This window comes from Carassius gibelio, chromosome B10 (assembly GCF_023724105.1).
Source record: "Carassius gibelio isolate Cgi1373 ecotype wild population from Czech Republic chromosome B10, carGib1.2-hapl.c, whole genome shotgun sequence".
NCBI classification, from domain to species: domain Eukaryota; kingdom Metazoa; phylum Chordata; class Actinopteri; order Cypriniformes; family Cyprinidae; genus Carassius; species Carassius gibelio.
Window position 1 is genome coordinate 6,183,626 of NC_068405.1, and position 19,444 is coordinate 6,203,069.

Consider the following 19,444-nt stretch of genomic DNA (forward strand, 5'->3'; position numbering starts at 1 on the left):
GTGTACACCAGTGCACTTTAAATACCTTAGTATAAGGATAAATGTTGTTTTCAAAATAACATGGTATACAATAGTGTTTCGTATCACTCCTATAGTCAGGTTTTTTAACCCATATAAACATTCACCATGCTAACCGTACCTCCTGCTAAATAGCACAGTCACTTTATATATTGTTACTGTCATATAATGGTTATTTTTATATAATTGTAGTTATTTTTAGAGTTGGGTATCAAGACTAGATTTCAATATCCATGACATTTTTGTGAGAAATTTGTGGATTTTTAGGGACAAAGAAGCAGACAGTCTAGGAATCAGTGCTTTCAGTCCCATCTCATGACAATTCACACGTATTTTACGAGGTGGCTGATTCGTACAAATTCTTACGAACTCACTCACATTAATTGTTATTTTATGAGTTGTGCAATTTGTGTACGAATGACCTACATCTAACCCTGCCCCTAAACCTACACGTCACTGGGGTCTAGACAAATTGTACAAAATCGTACGAATGAGGTCTTACGAATTAGCCACCTTGTAAAGTACATATGAATTGGTCGTGATATGGCGTTGGTGCTTTAGCTCACCTGAGACAGTTATTTTAGCCGTGGCTTTGACGGTGTTGGCTCCTCCGCTGTGCTGGTTAGTAGCCTGACAGGTGTAGAGAGCTGGTTTATGAACCACCACGCGCAGAACAGACACGATGACTTCATCCACCAGCGTCTCCTCCACTGACGCGCCAGAAATCTACACACAACAGATAAATCATAGCAGGTACTCCTTCACATGCTTTAAACACTCTGATGCCTGTACATTTGAGAAAATGTCAATATGTGCAATTTAAAAGGCACAGAAGACTATAGAGTATGTACACTGCTGTCCCACAAAAAATAAATAAAATTAAATTAATTATATATATTTAGCCTATATGTAAATTATGAAACTTGATGTAAAAAGAAATGTCCCACATTTTCATGTCACTACCGAAACAGTGAAAGTTTTAGTCTATTGGTCAAGACTGATTTGAATTAAACCCATGAATGTATGATCAGTGAATATCCCTGTGTCCCCCTCTCTCATAGCTACAAAGGTGTGAGTAGATAGGTCCAATCATTTGGAGGTAAATTTGTTCAAAAGTCTGAAAAAATATATGTGTAAATTTAATGAACATCACTACCGAACACAGTTTTTTGCAACTAAGCACACTTTTTTGGGGAGTTATTTCATAACATTTATTTTTTATCCGTACAATGTTCAGAACTGTGCTAGCAAACCATGTGCTGATTAGCAAATTTGAGCTAGGTTTAAAAGTATCTAAAATTGTCACTACCGAAACATGTCATCATTGTTTTCTAGGGATAATACATAATATATGCACTGTTTGTCACTTTGGATAAAAGCATCTGCTAAATGCATACAGTAAATGTATGTATTTATTTATGCATTTAGACTTTTATCAAAATACACATATCATAATTTACACTTGAAATATTGTTAACAATGTAATTGTTAATGATTTACTTCTGGAAAAAGAAAATTAGCAAAAACACATATTTACAATCTAGATGTAAGCAAAATCTTAATAGGTCAATTTAACCTTTCCAATGTGATTATTATCACTGTGTTTCAGTAGTGACAAATATGGGAAGAGGACAAACATTCCAAAACTTTCTGAGCATACAATATGAGAATTAACTGCACACTTACTAAAAATGTGTAACTTACACATTAAAACATACATTTTTATTTATTAAGTACCAATTTTGATTGATTGATTGATTGATGGATTCATTCATTCATTTGAATTATACTTTTATTTAGTGAAGATGTATTAAATTGATCAAAAGTGACAAAAAAAATTACATTTTATAAATAGTTTTTATAAATGCAGTTCTTTCGAACATTCTGATCATCAAATTCAAATTCAAATCCTGAAAACCATAGAAATCACATATTACACAAAAATATGAAGCACAACAGCATTAATAATAATAATAATAAAAATATGCCAAATCACTATGACTGTGACACTAAAGACTGGAATAATTATGCTGAAAATTCAGCTTTGATCACAGCAATAAATTACACTATATTTGCAGTAATTTTAAATTGTACAAATGTTTTACATTATCACTGTTTTTACTGTACTTTTGCTCAGATAATTACATCCTTGATGAGCAGAAGAGACTTCTTTCAAGAACATGAAAAAATATAAAAAAATCACAATAATGATAATTTTGCAGACCTCAAAGTTAGAAATGATTACATCGTCTGGCAAGTAGCCATGCAATATAACAGCTTTTAGTTATTACTGCTGCATCAAGCAAAATTCAGCTCATGTGTGATCGTAGATGTACATATATATGGCTCATCTAATCCACTAAATGTAATAAATAAAACATGACTATGTAAATAAAACAACAATAATATTATCTTTAATAGCACAGAACGTATACACCCTGCAACTGGAGACTCATTGTTTTTGGAGTTCAAAATAGTCACTAGTGATCTCCACTGTACAGTATATGTGTAGAATAGAATAGAAAAGAACAGAAGTGATGGGTCACATGATTATTCCAACAATTATAACAAATCCCTCTATTTATCGTTTGGATGTGCTAAGACTCCTGCTATTTTGCTAATGTGATTTGCTGAGTTTATGAGACGATCATGAGAGCCTGTAGGAATGTCGATCACGGCTCTATATTTGACAAAGTGCTCATGCAGCTGATTTTAGAAGGCACTTCATCAGGCTAAAGAAAACTAATGAGCCGCGAGTCCTGCCAGAAACACACTCAGACGACTCGTTTTAATCAAGCGTCTAATAACATCTCACGGGTTTCAGGGATGCTTTGGAGGTCAGAGGTCAAAGTTCATCTCTCTGACGTTATCTGTCTGCTCTGACAGCTCTAACTATTCATCATAATATAAATGCCTTTTTTAAACTATTACTATATATACGATTATTAGTGAAAAGTGCTCCAAAGGCAAAGGACATTGATTGTGGAGTGTTTAATGATTTGGTCTTTAAGTACAATTAAACCACTTTTGATGTAAGAAAATAAAAAAAAATAAAATAAAAAAAAATTCTGCCTGGGTGCTTGTTAAACATAGTTGCCACAACTTAATAATGCATTACTATTGTTTTGAAATACCTTTTATATTTTTATAAATGTAATAACTTTTATTGTAGGGTTATTATACTTAGCTAACTAAAACCATTAAATCAATGTGTTACTTGTAATCACATTAATATCAACTGACTTAAATTTAAAAGTATAGATAGATTATTAATTAGAGTAACTAATCAGATTTTTATCATATACGTATGTCCCACAAATACCAAAAAAAAAGGTAAATGGACAAATTATTATAATAGCACATTGTCATCAAAAGTTTAAATACATTAAAATGTATTTCTTTGATGATTGCACTCTTTGATGTAAAATATTGTGCTTAGATGCATTAAACGTAAAATGAAATGTATTTGTATTTTAACTTGATTTACCAAAATCAATGAATGGATAAATAAATAAATAGATTTCTGTAAATGATTAATCACATCCAAAATAAAAGTTTTGTTTACATTTTATATATATATATATATATATATATATATATATATATATATATATATGTGTGTGTGTGTGTGTGTGTGTGTGTGTGTGTGTGTGTTTGTGTGTGTGTGTGTGTGTGCGTGTGTGTGTGTGTGTGTGCGCACACCGTGTATATTTATAATGTATATATAAATGCACACACATGATAGGTAAGTTGTTTATATATTAAATGTATTTATATATTACATTATTTTTTAAATGTATACTGTATGTGATTGTATTTATATATACACAATAAATATACACAGTACACACACATATATATATATTATGTAAACAAAAACTTTTATTTTGCATGCAATTAATAAATAAATAAAACGACTGTGTTAAATGGAAATAGTTTGTTTGATTGTTTGTTTGATTTGTTTGTTTGAAGTCTTCTATATGATATTTTAAACAAGAAAAAAATAACATTTTAATAAAATAAAATCTGGTTTAATAAGTATGTTTGTCAACACAATATTAAATCAAAATAAAATGTTTGTGCATAAACTAAAGCACATATGTGCAAACTTAGTGTAGTAAAGTAGTAGTAAATACCAGTGCAACCTAACATTCTACAACAAAAAGATCACCCAAACACAAGAGAAAATATAGCAGTTTGGTCATCCAAGGGTTAAACCCTCCTGTATTTAGGACACAAATGTCTTCAAGCGGAGAGATCATTCTCTGCTCCACTATTTACTGTTATAACACATCATGCCAAAAAATAGAAGTTTCAACCACAGCCGCTGAGCCAAACCAATATTTATCTACACAAATCTTAAAAAATATTGTATTAAAATAAGACTGCTGGTGTCCAAATGAAAACAGAGAGAGGACAGCTTGTTCAGAAGCCTGAGAAATCTGAATCTTGGATTCTCTTTGGTTTAAAGACTTACATGCTTGTTTTCAGACAATATCTTCCAGTGAGACTGATCAGTTTTCAGTTCTCTTTGTTTCTGTCTACCAAAATCCACAACGTAAAATGATCCCAAATAATGATAAGAGCTCTGAGGTGTTTTGAATTCCTTTCTTGATCTCAATACGGCTTAAACTTTATTGCTGCTGTCTGATCCGCGGCCTGGGGAATGATTATAGTTTGAATCCTCTTAATGGCAGCACAGACCCAAGCATCTGACAGTGCATTTGAGCTATGCCACCTGACATTAACAAGAACACACTGAGCTCTGCTCTCTGGTCCAGTAAGATGAGATGAAAGTACAATTCATTTGCTCCATAGAGACAGAGCAAGCAAGGAAAGCAAGAGAGTGGCAAAGAGGAAGATGGGAAAGAGGGAAAATTAGTACAGTAGAGGATTTACCGTATTGCCGTTCTCAAGCCAAGTTATGGATGGGATAGGGTTGCCAGTGGCATTACACTCCAGCGTAACCTCTGATCCAATCTGAACTTTCTTCTCCTTGGGAACTTTCAGTATCTTGGCAGGAGCTGAAAATGGAAAATCTTAAATAAATAAATAAAATCTAGCTTGATTAAGAATTTAATATGGTATAACCATCCATCTAAAGGTAATACGATATTAGCCTTTTAGAATAATACACCATGAAAAAGGTCAAGTTTGGTCAAAGGTCAAATATCATGCTATTTTAAATGTTGGGTTGCACCAATATAATATTAATAATAATAATAATAATAATAATAATAATAATAATAATAATAATAATAACAATAATAATAATAATAATAATAATAATAATAATAATAATAATAATAATAAATGACTATGTGCTCATCATGAAAGAGGTTAATTTTGATATACAGTATTTTTTCAATCAATCAATGTGCAAGCATTATGTCATTTGCCCATAAACCTAAAGTGACCTCAAATGAATTTGGCCACTAGAGTCATACTTAAATTGTCGGAATGTCATTGCATTAGAAAACCTGAAAATTACAAGAATACTTGAATGAGTATGAAAGTTATTTTAAGCCATACCTTGCACTTCAATAATGACTGGTTTGGAGTACACGATTCCAAAACTGTTCCTGGCCACACAGCGATACTGTCCAGCGTCCTCTTTCTTGATGTTGTTAATTTTTAGGGAACCAGATTCCAAAACTGATATACGACTATTAACCTTCAAGACACACAATAACTGATACATTTAGAACCTTCTTACAGTCTTACCAACAAACAGTGGGAAGAACTTGTATGTTAAAGGGGGGGTGAAATGCTCGTTTTCACTCAATATCCTGTTAATCTTGAGTACCTATAGAGTAGTACTGCATCCTTCATAACTCCAAAAAGTCTTTAGTTTTATTATATTCATAAGAGAAAGATAGTCTGTACCGATTTTTCCCGGAAAAACACGACCGACTGGAGGCGTGACGAGTGGGCGGAGCTAAAGAATCACGAGCGCCAGTAGGCTTTTGCATTGAGAGCGTTTGGAAGCTGTGACATTACCGTGAGGAAAAAAACCATAATCCAAAACAATCCATGGCTAACAGTCAGATTCAGCCGTTTATTTATGATCCAGAATCAGATCCCGAGGCTGAAACTGAACGAAAGCAGCAGCAGCAACGACTCGCTCCGAGCGGGACTCCAACCCGGGTCTCTGGCATGGGAGAGTACGCACTAACAAGGAGGCAGAGACATTTTAAGCAGTTTTACTCACCGCCTGCGGTTCCAACACACGATCGTGACCCTTTTTGGTTGGGATTGCATCATCCTTAAGAAATAAACGATACGCAAATCCGTCGTCAAACTGGGCCTTGTTTGTAAAACAAGCATCTTCGAAATGCAGGGAACAAACAAAAACACTTGCACAACTCCGTTGATGCTCTGTAAAAATAAACTCCATCTACTGGTCCCTTAATGCTGTTTTTTCTTTGGTAATCTGTGCAGGGTTGTCTTGCCCTGGCAACCAAAAACACACTTCTTTTGTGACTTTTCGCGACGCTCTCGCTCTGATCAGTGAAATGTCTGTGCTGCTCAGCCTCGCTATACGGGAGCGCGCGTTCTTCCGGCAGACGTGCCCTCAGGACCCATATAAGGAAATTCCGCTCCATCTAACTTCACACAGAGCCATACTCGAAAAAAACTTTTTGGAACAGAAATACTCCTTCAAACGTACAACTTAATTTTTGAAACTTTGTCCATGTTTAGCATGGGAATCCAACTCTTTAACAGTGTAAAAAACTCAGTATGCATGAAATAGCATTTCACCCCCCCCCCCCCCTTTAAAGACTGAGACAAGACAATCCAGTTACCTTTATCAAATCATCTTCTTTAATCCAGGATATACTGGGTTTTGGATATCCTATTGTTAAACATGGCAACACTGCTTTGGACTCTACAATCAATGTCATGTTAGTAGGATGTCTTTTGATTTGAGGCTCTGAAAGAAAAAAAAAAGTTTATTAGAGTGATCTTTAATTCATTTCTATTATAACATTCAAATTCAAACTCTTCTTACTCCTTTCCATGTGGATCATTAATAAATGAAGCATTGAATATACCACAGAAATGACAAGTGAATGCAAACTGTCTTCAAGAAAAATTTTCAAGCCTTTATTAAGATTCAAAAACAATCATTTGGCAACAAGCATGAAAATAGTATGCTCATGGTAGTTCTGATATCATATCCTGATGGCTCATATGTGAACATACTCATCTTCAGCTGTAAAGCTCCACAGCTCTTGGCCGGTTCTCCAATCCCATTGCTTACAACGCAACAGTATTCTCCATTGTCTGAATCCTTTACATTGGGAATGATCAGCATTTGGCCATTTTCTTGTATAATGTATCTGGAATCGTAATACCTGCATTCAAAAAGCAGATTCTTTAAAAAAAACACTGGTAACCTGAACACAGTTTGAGACTTTGCTGAGGTCCAATTGCTGACTATACAGGAGAAACTGGTTTTGTTTTTATTTTTATGCATAGCATAGAATAAGAATCAAGTTAATTAATGAAGAAAGTTCAAACCTTATTGGGTAGTTATTCCGCGTCCATGTAATATCAGCTTGAGGGTATGAATCAACCTCACAGATGAAAGTTGCGTTATGATCCAGAGAGACGTCCACTGTCTCGAGCAATGTTGTGATTTTGGGTGCTGCAATAGAGCAGGAAAGAAATATTTTCATTTTCGGATCATGACAAAAATGTTAAGTTACTGTATACAAAGAGGTATTTTTTTTTATTCCTCCTTCAGTAATCAAGTCATGAAATAAGACAGGCTGACAAGAAATGCTTTTTAGCACTTGACCCTGAATATAAGTCAGACACTGTAACGGCTGTGAAACTACCTTTTCACAACAAAATATTTCACATTCTGAGCACTGCTCGGCACACCGCAGACAGCTGAGGGTCATAGGGTGAACATGTTTCTATTGTAAATAACTGTGTGAATGCAGGCCTGATGTTATTAAGAAATCGAGCTGATACAAAACACATCCCTCTCGTGACTGAGACCAGACTGGACTGTTTCTTTTTTTATGTTAATTCCAATTTTGGGACTCTTACCATGACATGTGTATCATGTTAAATGCTATTGCACACTGGATGACATTGCACACTGCCTCCAAAACTTTCGTCTGTCATAAACATTATTTTCTATTGGGTTAGATTTTCTGCATTTTTCCCATCCTTTGCAGGTATTTTTAGAAGCTTTTGGACAATTCAGAGCCACCGTACAAGTGAATGCCAAAGAATGGTAGAATGGTCAAGTTTATTTACTGTAAAGATCCTTAGACACTGAGTTCACAGAATCTAGTGGTCTTCTATTTTAATATGTGGCTCTAGTATCGCAAGCAAAGCATCAAGCTTAGCCATTGACATCGTGAAGTTAACTTTGAATCTCCCAGGATAATAACACCATTGGCCATTGACACTCCTAAGTGAGATTGTAGATAGAGTGTCAATGGTCCATTCGAGAAATAGGTGGCGGTAATCCACTTATAAATCTGGATCTACCGTAAAGCAAGAAGAAACATTTGGCATTAAATAACACTTTGCACATAATTGTGCAATAAATGATGAATGATAAATCACACACTGTTAAAAAAATTTACTGTATTCTCGACATTTTCATTTTTGGGTGAACTAATCCTTTAAAAACCACAAAGACACTTTCAGATAGCTTTCATCACTTAATGAATAAACCAATATGGCCAAACAATTCATACAACTTTCCATCAAAAACAGATAAAAATCAACCAAAGAACAATTATGCTCCAGATGAAGTTCCATCCCAGGATTCAAAGTGTGACTAGAAATATTGAAAAAAAAAAACAAAGAGGTCAATACATTATATATATTACAAAACAGAATAGTACTTTCAGAAACAGATAGGGGGAGGACAGATACAGTCAGAGACAGATACAGGGACGAGAGGTACATTCAGAGACAGATACAGGGACGAGAGGTACAGTCAGAGACAGATACAGGGACGAGGGGTGCATTCAGAGACAGATACAGGGACGAGAGGTACAGTCAGAGACAGATACAGGGACGAGAGGTACAGTCAGAGACAGATACAGGGACGAGAGGTACAGTCAGAGACAGATACAGGGACGAGAGGTACAGTCAGAGACAGATAGAGGGACGAGAGGTACAGTCATAGAAAGATACAGGGACGAGAGGTACAGTCAGAGACAGATACAGGGACGAGAGGTACATTCAGAGACAGATACAGGGACGAGAGGTAAATTCAGAGACAGATACAGGGACGAGAGGTAAATTCAGAGACAGATAGAGGGACGAGAGGTACAGTCAGAGACAGATACAGGGACGAGAGGTACATTCAGAGACTGATACAGGGACGAGAGGTACAGTCAGAGACAGATAGAGGGACGAGAGGTACAGTCAGAGACAGATACAGGGACGAGAGGTACAGTCAGAGACAGATAGAGGGACGAGAGGTACAGTCAGAGACAGATAAAGGGACGAGAGGTACAGTCAGTGACAGATGCAGGGACGAGAGGTAAATTCAGAGACAGATAGAGGGACGAGATATACAGTCAGAAACAGATAGAGGGACAAGAGGTACAGTCAGTGACATAAAGGGATGAGAGGTACATTCAGAGACATATAGAGGGACGAGAGGTAAATTCAGAGACAGATAGAGGGACGAGAGGTACAGTCAGAGACAGATACAGGGACGAGAGGTACATTCAGAGACAGATAGAGGGGCGAGAGGTAAATTCAGAGACAGATAGAGGGACGAGAGGTACAGTCAGAGACAGATAGAGGGACGAGATGTAAATTCAGAGACAGATAGAGGGACGAGAGGTAAATTCAGAGACAGATAGAGGGACGAGATGTAAATTCAGAGACAGATAGAGGGACGAGAGGTAAATTCAGAGACAGATAGAGGGACGAGAGGTACAGTCAGAGACAGATAGACGGATGAGAGACACAGTCAGAGACAGATACAGGGACGAGAGGTACAGTCAGAGACATATACAGGGACGAGAGGTACATTCAGAGACAGATAGAGGGACGAGAGGTACAGTCAGAGACAGATAGAGGGACGAGAGGTACAGTCAGAGACAGATACAGGGACGAGAGGTACATTCAGAGACTGATACAGGGACGAGAGGTACAGTCAGAGACAGATAGAGGGACGAGAGGTACATTCAGAGACAGATAGAGGGGCGAGAGGTAAATTCAGAGACAGATAGAGGGACGAGAGGTACAGTCAGAGACAGATAGAGGGACGAGATGTAAATTCAGAGACAGATAGAGGGACGAGAGGTAAATTCAGAGACAGATAGAGGGACGAGATATACAGTCAGAAACAGATAGAGGGACAAGAGGTACAGTCAGTGACATAAAGGGATGAGAGGTACATTCAGAGACATATAGAGGGACGAGAGGTAAATTCAGAGACAGATAGAGGGACGAGAGGTACAGTCAGAGACAGATACAGGGACGAGAGGTACATTCAGAGACAGATAGAGGGGCGAGAGGTAAATTCAGAGACAGATAGAGGGACGAGAGGTACAGTCAGAGACAGATAGAGGGACGAGATGTAAATTCAGAGACAGATAGAGGGACGAGAGGTACAGTCAGAGACAGATAGAGGGACGAGAGGTACAGTCAGAGACAGATAGACGGATGAGAGACACAGTCAGAGACAGATACAGGGACGAGAGGTACAGTCAGAGACATATACAGGGACGAGAGGTACATTCAGAGACAGATAGAGGGACGAGAGGTACAGTCAGAGACAGATAGAGGGACGAGAGGTACAGTCAGAGACAGATAGAGGGACGAGAGGTACAGTCAGAGACAGATATAGGGACGAGAGGTACATTCAGAGACAGATACAGGGACAAGAGGTACAGTCAGAGACAGATAGAGAGATGAGAGGAACATTCAGAGACAGATAGAGGGACGAGTGGGACAGTCAGAGACAGATACAGGGACGAGAGGTACAGTCAGAGACAGAGAGAGGGATGAGAGATACAGTCAGAGACAGATAGAGGGACTAGAGGTACAGTCACAGACAGATAGAGGGAAGAGAGGAACATTCAGAGACAGATAGAGGGACGAGTGGGACAGTCAGAGACAGATAGAGGGATGAGAGGTACAGTCAGAGACAGATAGAGGGACGAGAAATCATGTTGTTGTTTTATTTTGTGTTTTATTTTATTTATTTATTTTTTGCATGTTTATTATGGTAATATCATATTTTGGGTGGGATCTGTACCTTAGTAATACCTTATTTTTTGGACAAAATCATGTTTTTGTGTACCATGCTAACAATAAATAAATAAATTAATAAATATTTTATCCTACTAATTCCATGTTTACAAAATGCCAAGTTTTTTGGACGTATACCATGGTAATACCTTGTTTTTGGACGTGTTCCATGATAAAACCATTTTTAAGGCATGTGTTAATACCATGTTTTTAGAATGATAAAATTCAGTTAATTTTGATATATTTATCATAAAACAAGACATAATATCCTTATTATTTTACTTTTCATTAAATGTAAACCGATTTAAGAATATTTGGATATTTGTATCGTAAAATGAGACAAATACTAAGTAAGAAATTGTTTTTGAAGTATAATACCATGTCTTTTCGGATTTTTGCCATGGTGATACTATGGTATTCTTTGAACTATTCTTTAAAGCATTGTCTACCTTGTAAATGCCATGATTTAAAAAAAATATATATAATAATAATCATTCAGTACCATGTTAAGCTACAGTATGTATAAAAATACCATGGTACTGGTGTCTGATAGCATCACTGTGCCGTACCACCATAGAATCATAAGCAGGATAGTTATACTAAATTCTAAGACCCCTTATTTTGGTCAACATCTAAAGCTGATAGAAAAGTCAATCTCAGCATGCATTGTTTTACTGCTATAGTACTGAATCTGAGTAAACAAGAGGACTTTTGGAAGCAATATAGAATATCAATGTGATTATAATTAATACTGACAAAAAGTAAGATAATAAATCAGCATGTATATGCGTACTATGTCGGTAGCTTAGCAACATGCTAACACCAGACTGCTGAAATCAGTTGTGTCTAGTCTCTTGAGTAGCACTATTTGTATGCCGCATGGAGTTGCAGCCTATCTAGGGTGCTGTAGTCACTTATAAGGCTCTGTTTCAATGCATGCTGTCTATTTATGCAACTAGATGGCTTAGGATTTGGAAGCGAACCAATGTTTGTGCATGTGTAGCCTATTTCATGAGTAACATTTAGTCTAATTTTAATCAAGCAAGATCAACAATTTACTATTAATGAAGTATAACTCAGTTAAAGTCATTTTTAAGTGAACTTGATGTGTATGAGTCTGGATATTGCAGTTTTAGTTCTGAAACGTTTACTCTTAATTTACATAATGTTTTGGTTAAGAGTCATTAAAAAAGTATTAAACATCCACTATAAGATTCAAGGTCAGTTTGTTGCACTTCCCCTTTCTTTCTGCCTCATAATAAATATTTTAACTGGAGTTTTATTGTTTAGTCTGGCACTGTTATGTCAAGATGCATCAACTCCAGGAAGTTCTCGTCTTTTCATTTCTTTTGCAATTACACTTGTATTGTTTTAGATATTTCTTTAGACATCGGTTTCTTCAAAAAGAAATCTGACAAGATAAATAGCCCACCCGAATTCTCCAAAAGACTTTTCATACTGCTATCCAAGATTTCCCGTTTTAGATCTAAAAGCTCCTCTCACAAACTAAACTTGACCAAAAATGGATGCACTATACAGTGCTCACTAATGTAATTACTGTAGGTCACGTATGACGCTTATGCTATTTTCAGTTTTGTTATATTATTAGCAAGATTATAGACTGAGTGACTTTGTTGTTGCCCTCCAGTGTTCTTAAACTATTATATTTTGAATTTTCTTTCTTATTTGTTTTATTTTCATTAAGTTTACTTTCATTTTAAGTTTCAGTATTTCTGTGTGCTTTTGTAAAATCTATCAATTTGTGTACTTCCAGACTAGACAGCCTCCAATGCAAGACATGTTCTTAAGTAAATTTTTCATATAATATTTATATTATTTTTCAGTTAATAAAAACAATGTTTAATAGCTTTAGCTAAAATGTCATGTTTATTCATTCAACTGAATGTACCTCGAAACAGTTCTGCTCTGCGTATATGCGGTTTGCTTATAATATAATGCATATACAATTTTCATTTTCAATTTTCATCAATAGAGAACGATGAACCAAATGGTGTAACTACGTCATCTTCTGGCAGGGGCTAACAGGGCCTTGCTAACCAGTAAAAGCAAAATTAAGTTGGTTTGGCCAGCTGACAACTGCACAAAACCCCACCAAAACTATTCTGGGAGACCAGCTGAGTATTTCAGGTTGATTCAAGCTTTGTTTCAGGAGGGAATGCATAGTTCTTGTCTTTTTAAGCAGTTTTCTCTGTGTTGTATGCATGTGAGTGACAGCGGTGAAGCTGGAGCCTCATTAATTTACAGCATGACTGTGCAAACCTCGTTTTGCTATCGGCTGTGTTTTCTCACGGGGATGCATTAGCACTCTGCAGGAACACAACCTGCCAATTTCCAGAGTGTGAATCAGCGGATATATCACCTGTTCCACGCAAGAGCTTCCAAGGACATCATCATCCTGACCTGTTAGCAACAGCTCATGTTAAGAGGCTTCTTAGAGTTTTAGAACAGACTCACCAGTTTGATGTAAACAAATTACTTCATTTATAATAAATCAACTATTATTTCATACATATATTTGGAAAAGGTGCAGCATTCATTTGTTTGCATATGCCATTTGCTTTGATTTCTAATGCTATGGCATTCAAACTCAAATGGCCAAATATGTTTGGAGGCCATTGTATGTAAAATACTGAAAGTCATCTATGTGTGTTCTAATATTTTAATTTATTTATTTTAATTTTAATTTTGTTGCTAGCATTTCCATGAAAACAATGGACTCTGAACATTGCCAATATTAGAGAAAACATTAAGCTCCATTTTACCATATTAGTTACGTACAATACATAAATCAATAAATTGGCAACCAGATAACTTTGAATGAATATTCTGTTAACCTTGACAAATGTTCGTTGAGAGAACCTTGTCACAAAATTAGTCAAAATTCTGAGAATGTTCCCTGATTTGTTGGTCTTTGCTCTTTTTGCTGCATTTTGTCTTTTTCGCTTCCAGTAGTGTTCTGCTTCACTACTGTTCTGTTTTTACTGGTACTTTCCTGTCTGAATGACATTTGATGTGATACCAAGAAGGACATTCTGTGTGCAAAGGTTGAGAAGGAGCATTTATTTTCAATTCACAGTTCACTGACAGTCAGATGATGTTTAGAACAGCTACTGTACTGATGCCATTAATTTGATTGAGGTAGTGTGTACGTCAATATCAAATTTATACCTCGCCATCTGATCGCATACCATTTTGGCATCATCCATTGAGAGTGGGTTTCATCTGGTTGGGTTCCAGGATCCAAATTTTGCACTGGACATGGAATGGCGACACTCTCAAATGTAACCTACAATTAATGCAGTCTGGTTCATATTTCCTTTGACCTTTCATAAATTATAGGTTTTCAGGATGAAGGCATGTCAATGTCGGCATCTGCCTTACTTCTACCAAGATACAGATGAATTTGTGCGAAAACCTCATAGAGTTTGATCTAATGCAACCTTTGACATAAACAGTAAAATATATTAAAAGTACTTCCTTTTTCAATTCTTAAAGAGATAGTTCACCCAGAAATGAAACACCCCATGATTTACTCACTCTCAATGACTTTCATCTTTCAGATGAATACAATAAGAGTTATATTAATATATATACTTACAAGCTTAATAATAGTAGAAAATGGTGGTTGAGATTTTTAAGCAAAATAAAGTGTATCCATCCAGCATAAAAAGTGCTCCACATGGCTCTGGGGGTTTAATAAAGGCCTTCTGAAGTGAATCAGTGTGTTTAAAACCTTATAAATTGTAATCTATAGCTTCTGCTAACTGTCGTACACTTATTCAAGAGATAGAAGCAAAAAATTCCACATTCCACACCCAGGTCCATGTGGAGCAGTTTTCATCATGGATGGATGCACTTTTTGGGCTTCAAAATCTTGACCACTATTCACTGTTATTATAAAGCTTGGGAGAGCCAAGACATTTCTTAAAATAACTCTGATTACCAAGCCTGAAACCAGTTATTGACTCTCTGCCGTGGTTACATTTGTTTTTGGTCAAAATAACTAAAACAAATTTTCATGACGTTTGTTTCAGTTCCTTTAACAGCAGAGATAACATATTTCTATTGCAATGTCCACGTTAGGCTGACTCTTCTGAATGACTCTTCAACTGAATTGGTCAGAAAGACTCACTTGCTGATAGCCTCGTGGTTAGTGCGTTGCAGTGTTAATTACGTCAACAACATTTAATGTTCATTCACTAACGACAACGAGAAGATAACAAACTAAAACTGTTTTTAAATGACAAAAACTATGGTGAAATGAATTGTGATTTTACTAGGGATGGACAATTTGGGTAGTGATTCTTTCAGAACGAATCTGCTGCATAGTTAGGAGGTTAGATGCATACAGAAACATTTGAAGCTAAATACACTTGCTGCACGTTACATAAAATGTAAAATAATTGCATTTGTGGGAGTAAGAGAAGAGCAGACAAATGGATAAATCTGACGATGCAAGTAATAACTCAAATCAGTTCTGTTTTCAGAGCACAGACACCGAAGCACTAACACTTTTTCCCTGACTTTAAGACATTAGCTTGTGTATCATGCCATACTCGAACATTCTAAATCTGCATTCTCCATCTTTACCTTTTGAAATTCTATAAATCATGTCAAGCTGGTCTTGTGTTTGCTTTATGTAGAACAATTGATTGTAGCATTCTGTCCAACGGCAACATACCGTACTAATGACCTCATATGTTATATTAAGATGTCGATTAGTAACCGCATGAGTGTCTCAGGAGAAACGGTTGGCGTACAGTGTATCTTCCCCATCTGGAACTCTGCTTACGCAGGTTCCTAAAATCATTATAAACATTTCCAGTTGGAAGATATTGAGGTTCAAAGCTCTGAGGTCATAGCTATGCCTTTCAGTTCTCCAGAAGTCATATGTCACAAATTATATTTCAGGCTTGACGTGACCTCACAGTTTAAATCATAAATACACAAATCAAAACCCATCTGTCAGTTATTCTGAGACTGATGTTGTAAAGCTTTGTAAATTATTCTACAAATGTGATCTGTATGTAATTGCTTTTCTCAAATAGTCAAGAAAACCGACTATAATAAATGTTTATTCACTGTGGGTGTGAAGAAAAATGAGAGAGAGAATAACAAACTTGATTTAAAAATTATAGGTTAGCATTTAAACATGGTATGGTATTGCATATTGTGGAAGGAACATGCTGGAAAATTCCATCCTTTAATCTATGATGACATGAAGTTATTGTTATGTGTGTGACCATTGATACTATTATTATTAATACAGCAGCACATGTTGTATCAATGCTGTCAGAAACAGTTCCTTTCATAACAAACTTTTGACAATTTTGACATCTTGAAACACGGAGGAATCAGATATCTTATTTTCATATGATTTTCTTGATGTTTTTGTTCATTTCACATATTGCTGAATAAAGTACATTTTTTCATAACCTTGTTGCAAAAAAAAATCCTAATAATATGCTGTTTAACAGCAGGTTCAATTGTGACAGCTTCCCCCGTGTACTGTGACCAATATCTATATGTTTTTCAATACAATTGGAAATGTTCATTCATTTAATTTTGTTTTATTATTATTTCATAGCTAAGTAGGGTATGTGTGCCAATGCAAAATTGACTAACACATACCTATTTTGTGCATCAAAACCACTCGTGTCCCAGTTGTTTTAAAAACTAACTAAAATAAATGAACAGATTAATGAATCAAACTAATTTGCAACAGATAAATGTAACATATTTTACAGGCCAACTTAGATAGATAGATAGATAGATAGATAGATAGATAGATAGATAGATAGATAGATAGATAGATAGATAGATAGATAGATAGATAGATCTCAGTATTCTTCTCCATGTGGCTCGTGCTTGCACAACACAAGAGAGTTATTCACTCACCTCTCTGGAGCCCTTCACTCAGGCTGAAATACACCAGAAGAACTATCAGTGGAATGTTTTTAAGGACCTTCATCTTCACCTTAGAACGTTCTGCCTCGATTTAGCTTTAAAATCCATCGGTCAGTCTCATGTCGGAGCTGTGAGATGCAGTGGCAGCAGACAGTACAGTGTGTGTGTGTGTGTGTGTGTGTGTTGCAGACAGGCCTGCGAGCCGTGTGCTCAGCTCGAGACAGACAGGGCCAGCTGCTGGATACACTTACACTGAGATGAGGGGGACGGGATGCAGAAAGTGACGAGAAAATACCAACAATTCCATCTTTATAGAAGGGAACATGTCGTACACATTTACAGGGTGCTGTTTAGAATCAAAAGTGTGTATATTTCCAGCACTGCCAAAATTCAGAGCTCATGATTTATCATGAAAATGATTATTCACGGTATGGAGGGAATTGTACACTGTGATAGAATAAATAAATACATACATACATAAATAAATGTACACTGTGTAAATAAATCAATATTGGGGGGTTTTTTTTTTTTTTTTTTTTTTTTTTTTACAAGAACAGTTTTTCCGTTTCAAACTTTCATGTTTAATTCAATGCAGTTTTAATTTTGAAAATGCACTCAGTTTACAATAAAAAAAAAAAAATGTTTCTACACCTCCACTTCACTCTGGTTTATTTAACAGTATTTTCACACAGTTAATTTGGGATTCATGTTGTAAATCCACTATAACTGCCAAAACATATATATATATATATATATTTGAAGTCAGTTCTGTGTTTCTCGGTGTGAGTTGGGCGGCCCTCACAAACACACGCCAGCCCTCCCTCACTCATAGCAATAGCATGACAGGCACAGCTTTGCATTCAAGTGGCCTTTGTGTGGCAGGACCCACCTGTTGCTCACTGTCCTGTACACACTGATTTATTTTAAGCTGGAGAGTGACATTTCCCAAAGTGACTGTTTATGTCCCCATCATCTATGCTTTCGCCTTGTACGGTTAATTGCAGTGGAATATTGTATTCTGAGTGTGCATGATGCATGATATGCAGAGAAATGTGCTTAGTGCACTTCGAGAGCAGCGTTTGTTTTGACAGGTTTCTGGTGATGTCAGATGTCACTGAGCCTATGTTTGATTCTGGGGTGTATGCTGATTTGCTTCTGTGAATATAAATGTTAGTGTACAGACATTAATTATTTATTCCAATCATTTCTGTCCAGAACTATTTACTTTTTATAGATTATATCCAATATAAAATGTATATGTATAAAGTCCTAAAATCTGAAACCAGATGGAACAGGTTTTTTTTCCCCGTCAATTAAAAATGGACATAAAATGTTGCTGCATTCTCCAAAATGCAAAACAACTTAGACATAAAATTGAAAATAGTAAGATAAAAAATAGGCATTAAAGTAAGAAGGAATATTTAGATTCTGCACTATTTCTAAGATGCTAATCAAATATAAGCAAATTTGTGATGCATGCGAGATAATGAGATGCATGTTCAACAAGGCTATTTTGTGGAATATTATTACTATTTAATTGAACTGTTTCTATTTTGATATATTTTAGAATGCAATTAATTCCTGTGATGCTCCGCTGTATTTTCAGCATCATTCATTCCAGTCTTCAGTGTCACATGATCTTCAGAAATCATAAAAAATATACTGATTTACTGCTCAAGAAACACTTCTGAGTATTATCAATACTGAAAACGGTGCTGCTTGCTTCATATTTTTGTTGGAAACATGATGCACTTTTTTTTTTTTTTGATGTATCTGATTAAGTTCAAGTTCAAAAGAACAGCATTTATTTGAAAAAAAAAAAAAAAAAAACTTTTGTGACTATATAAATGTTTGTAAAAATATATTTGTATTGGTTATATGCATCATTGCTTAATATTATTATATCGTTTTGTTCTTCCGTTCTTCCTTTCAAAGAAAAAATGTCTCTGACCCCGAACTTGTGAATAGCGCTGTACTGTTGAGGTTCATGAAATGAAGTTTATTGTAAGGGCAGAGTTAGGGAGGCTGAAGACAGCTGAGATTCCTCAGATGTTCTGTTTGTAACCCTAACAGTGTCACCCAGAGTTCTGGCAGACATTGAGATACTACAGCCAATAAGCATTCTGCAATACAATATGAGTGAAGCATTCAGTGCTGCAGAACTACATCAGCCTCTGACAGCAAGCATACGATCAGAAATCCAAATCTATAAAGACCTGTCCATCTCTCTATCAGGCTGTAAGTCACTGATTAA

At 35.9% G+C, this 19,444-nt stretch overlaps 1 protein-coding gene across 1 annotated transcript; it reads right to left on the reverse strand.

Moving 5' to 3' along the window:
• Positions 1-123: 123 nt before the first annotated feature.
• LOC127966787 (muscle, skeletal receptor tyrosine-protein kinase-like) lies at positions 124-17,415 on the reverse strand. Its single transcript, XM_052568032.1, has 7 exons — positions 17,182-17,415; positions 7,543-7,669; positions 7,225-7,376; positions 6,825-6,952; positions 5,551-5,692; positions 4,918-5,042; positions 124-744 (listed from the first exon to the last, which is right to left on the reverse strand). Exons 1-7 carry the CDS (start codon positions 17,252-17,254, stop codon positions 517-519), a joined length of 975 nt encoding a protein of 324 aa, XP_052423992.1. The 5' UTR covers positions 17,255-17,415; the 3' UTR covers positions 124-516.
• Positions 17,416-19,444: the final 2,029 nt, after the last annotated feature.

Excerpts from the sequence above, each read along its gene's own strand:
- LOC127966787 (XM_052568032.1), bottom strand. The coding sequence starts at position 17,254 with ATGAAGGTCCTTAAAAACATTCCACTGATAGTTCTTCTGGTGTATTTC. Across the intron at positions 7,670-17,181 it reads GAGTGAAGGGCTCCAGAGAG|CACCCAAAATCACAACATTG; the intron begins GTGAGTGAATAA and ends GCTCTATTGCAG. Across the intron at positions 5,043-5,550 it reads AGTCATTATTGAAGTGCAAG|CTCCTGCCAAGATACTGAAA; the intron begins GTATGGCTTAAA and ends TTCCATTTTCAG.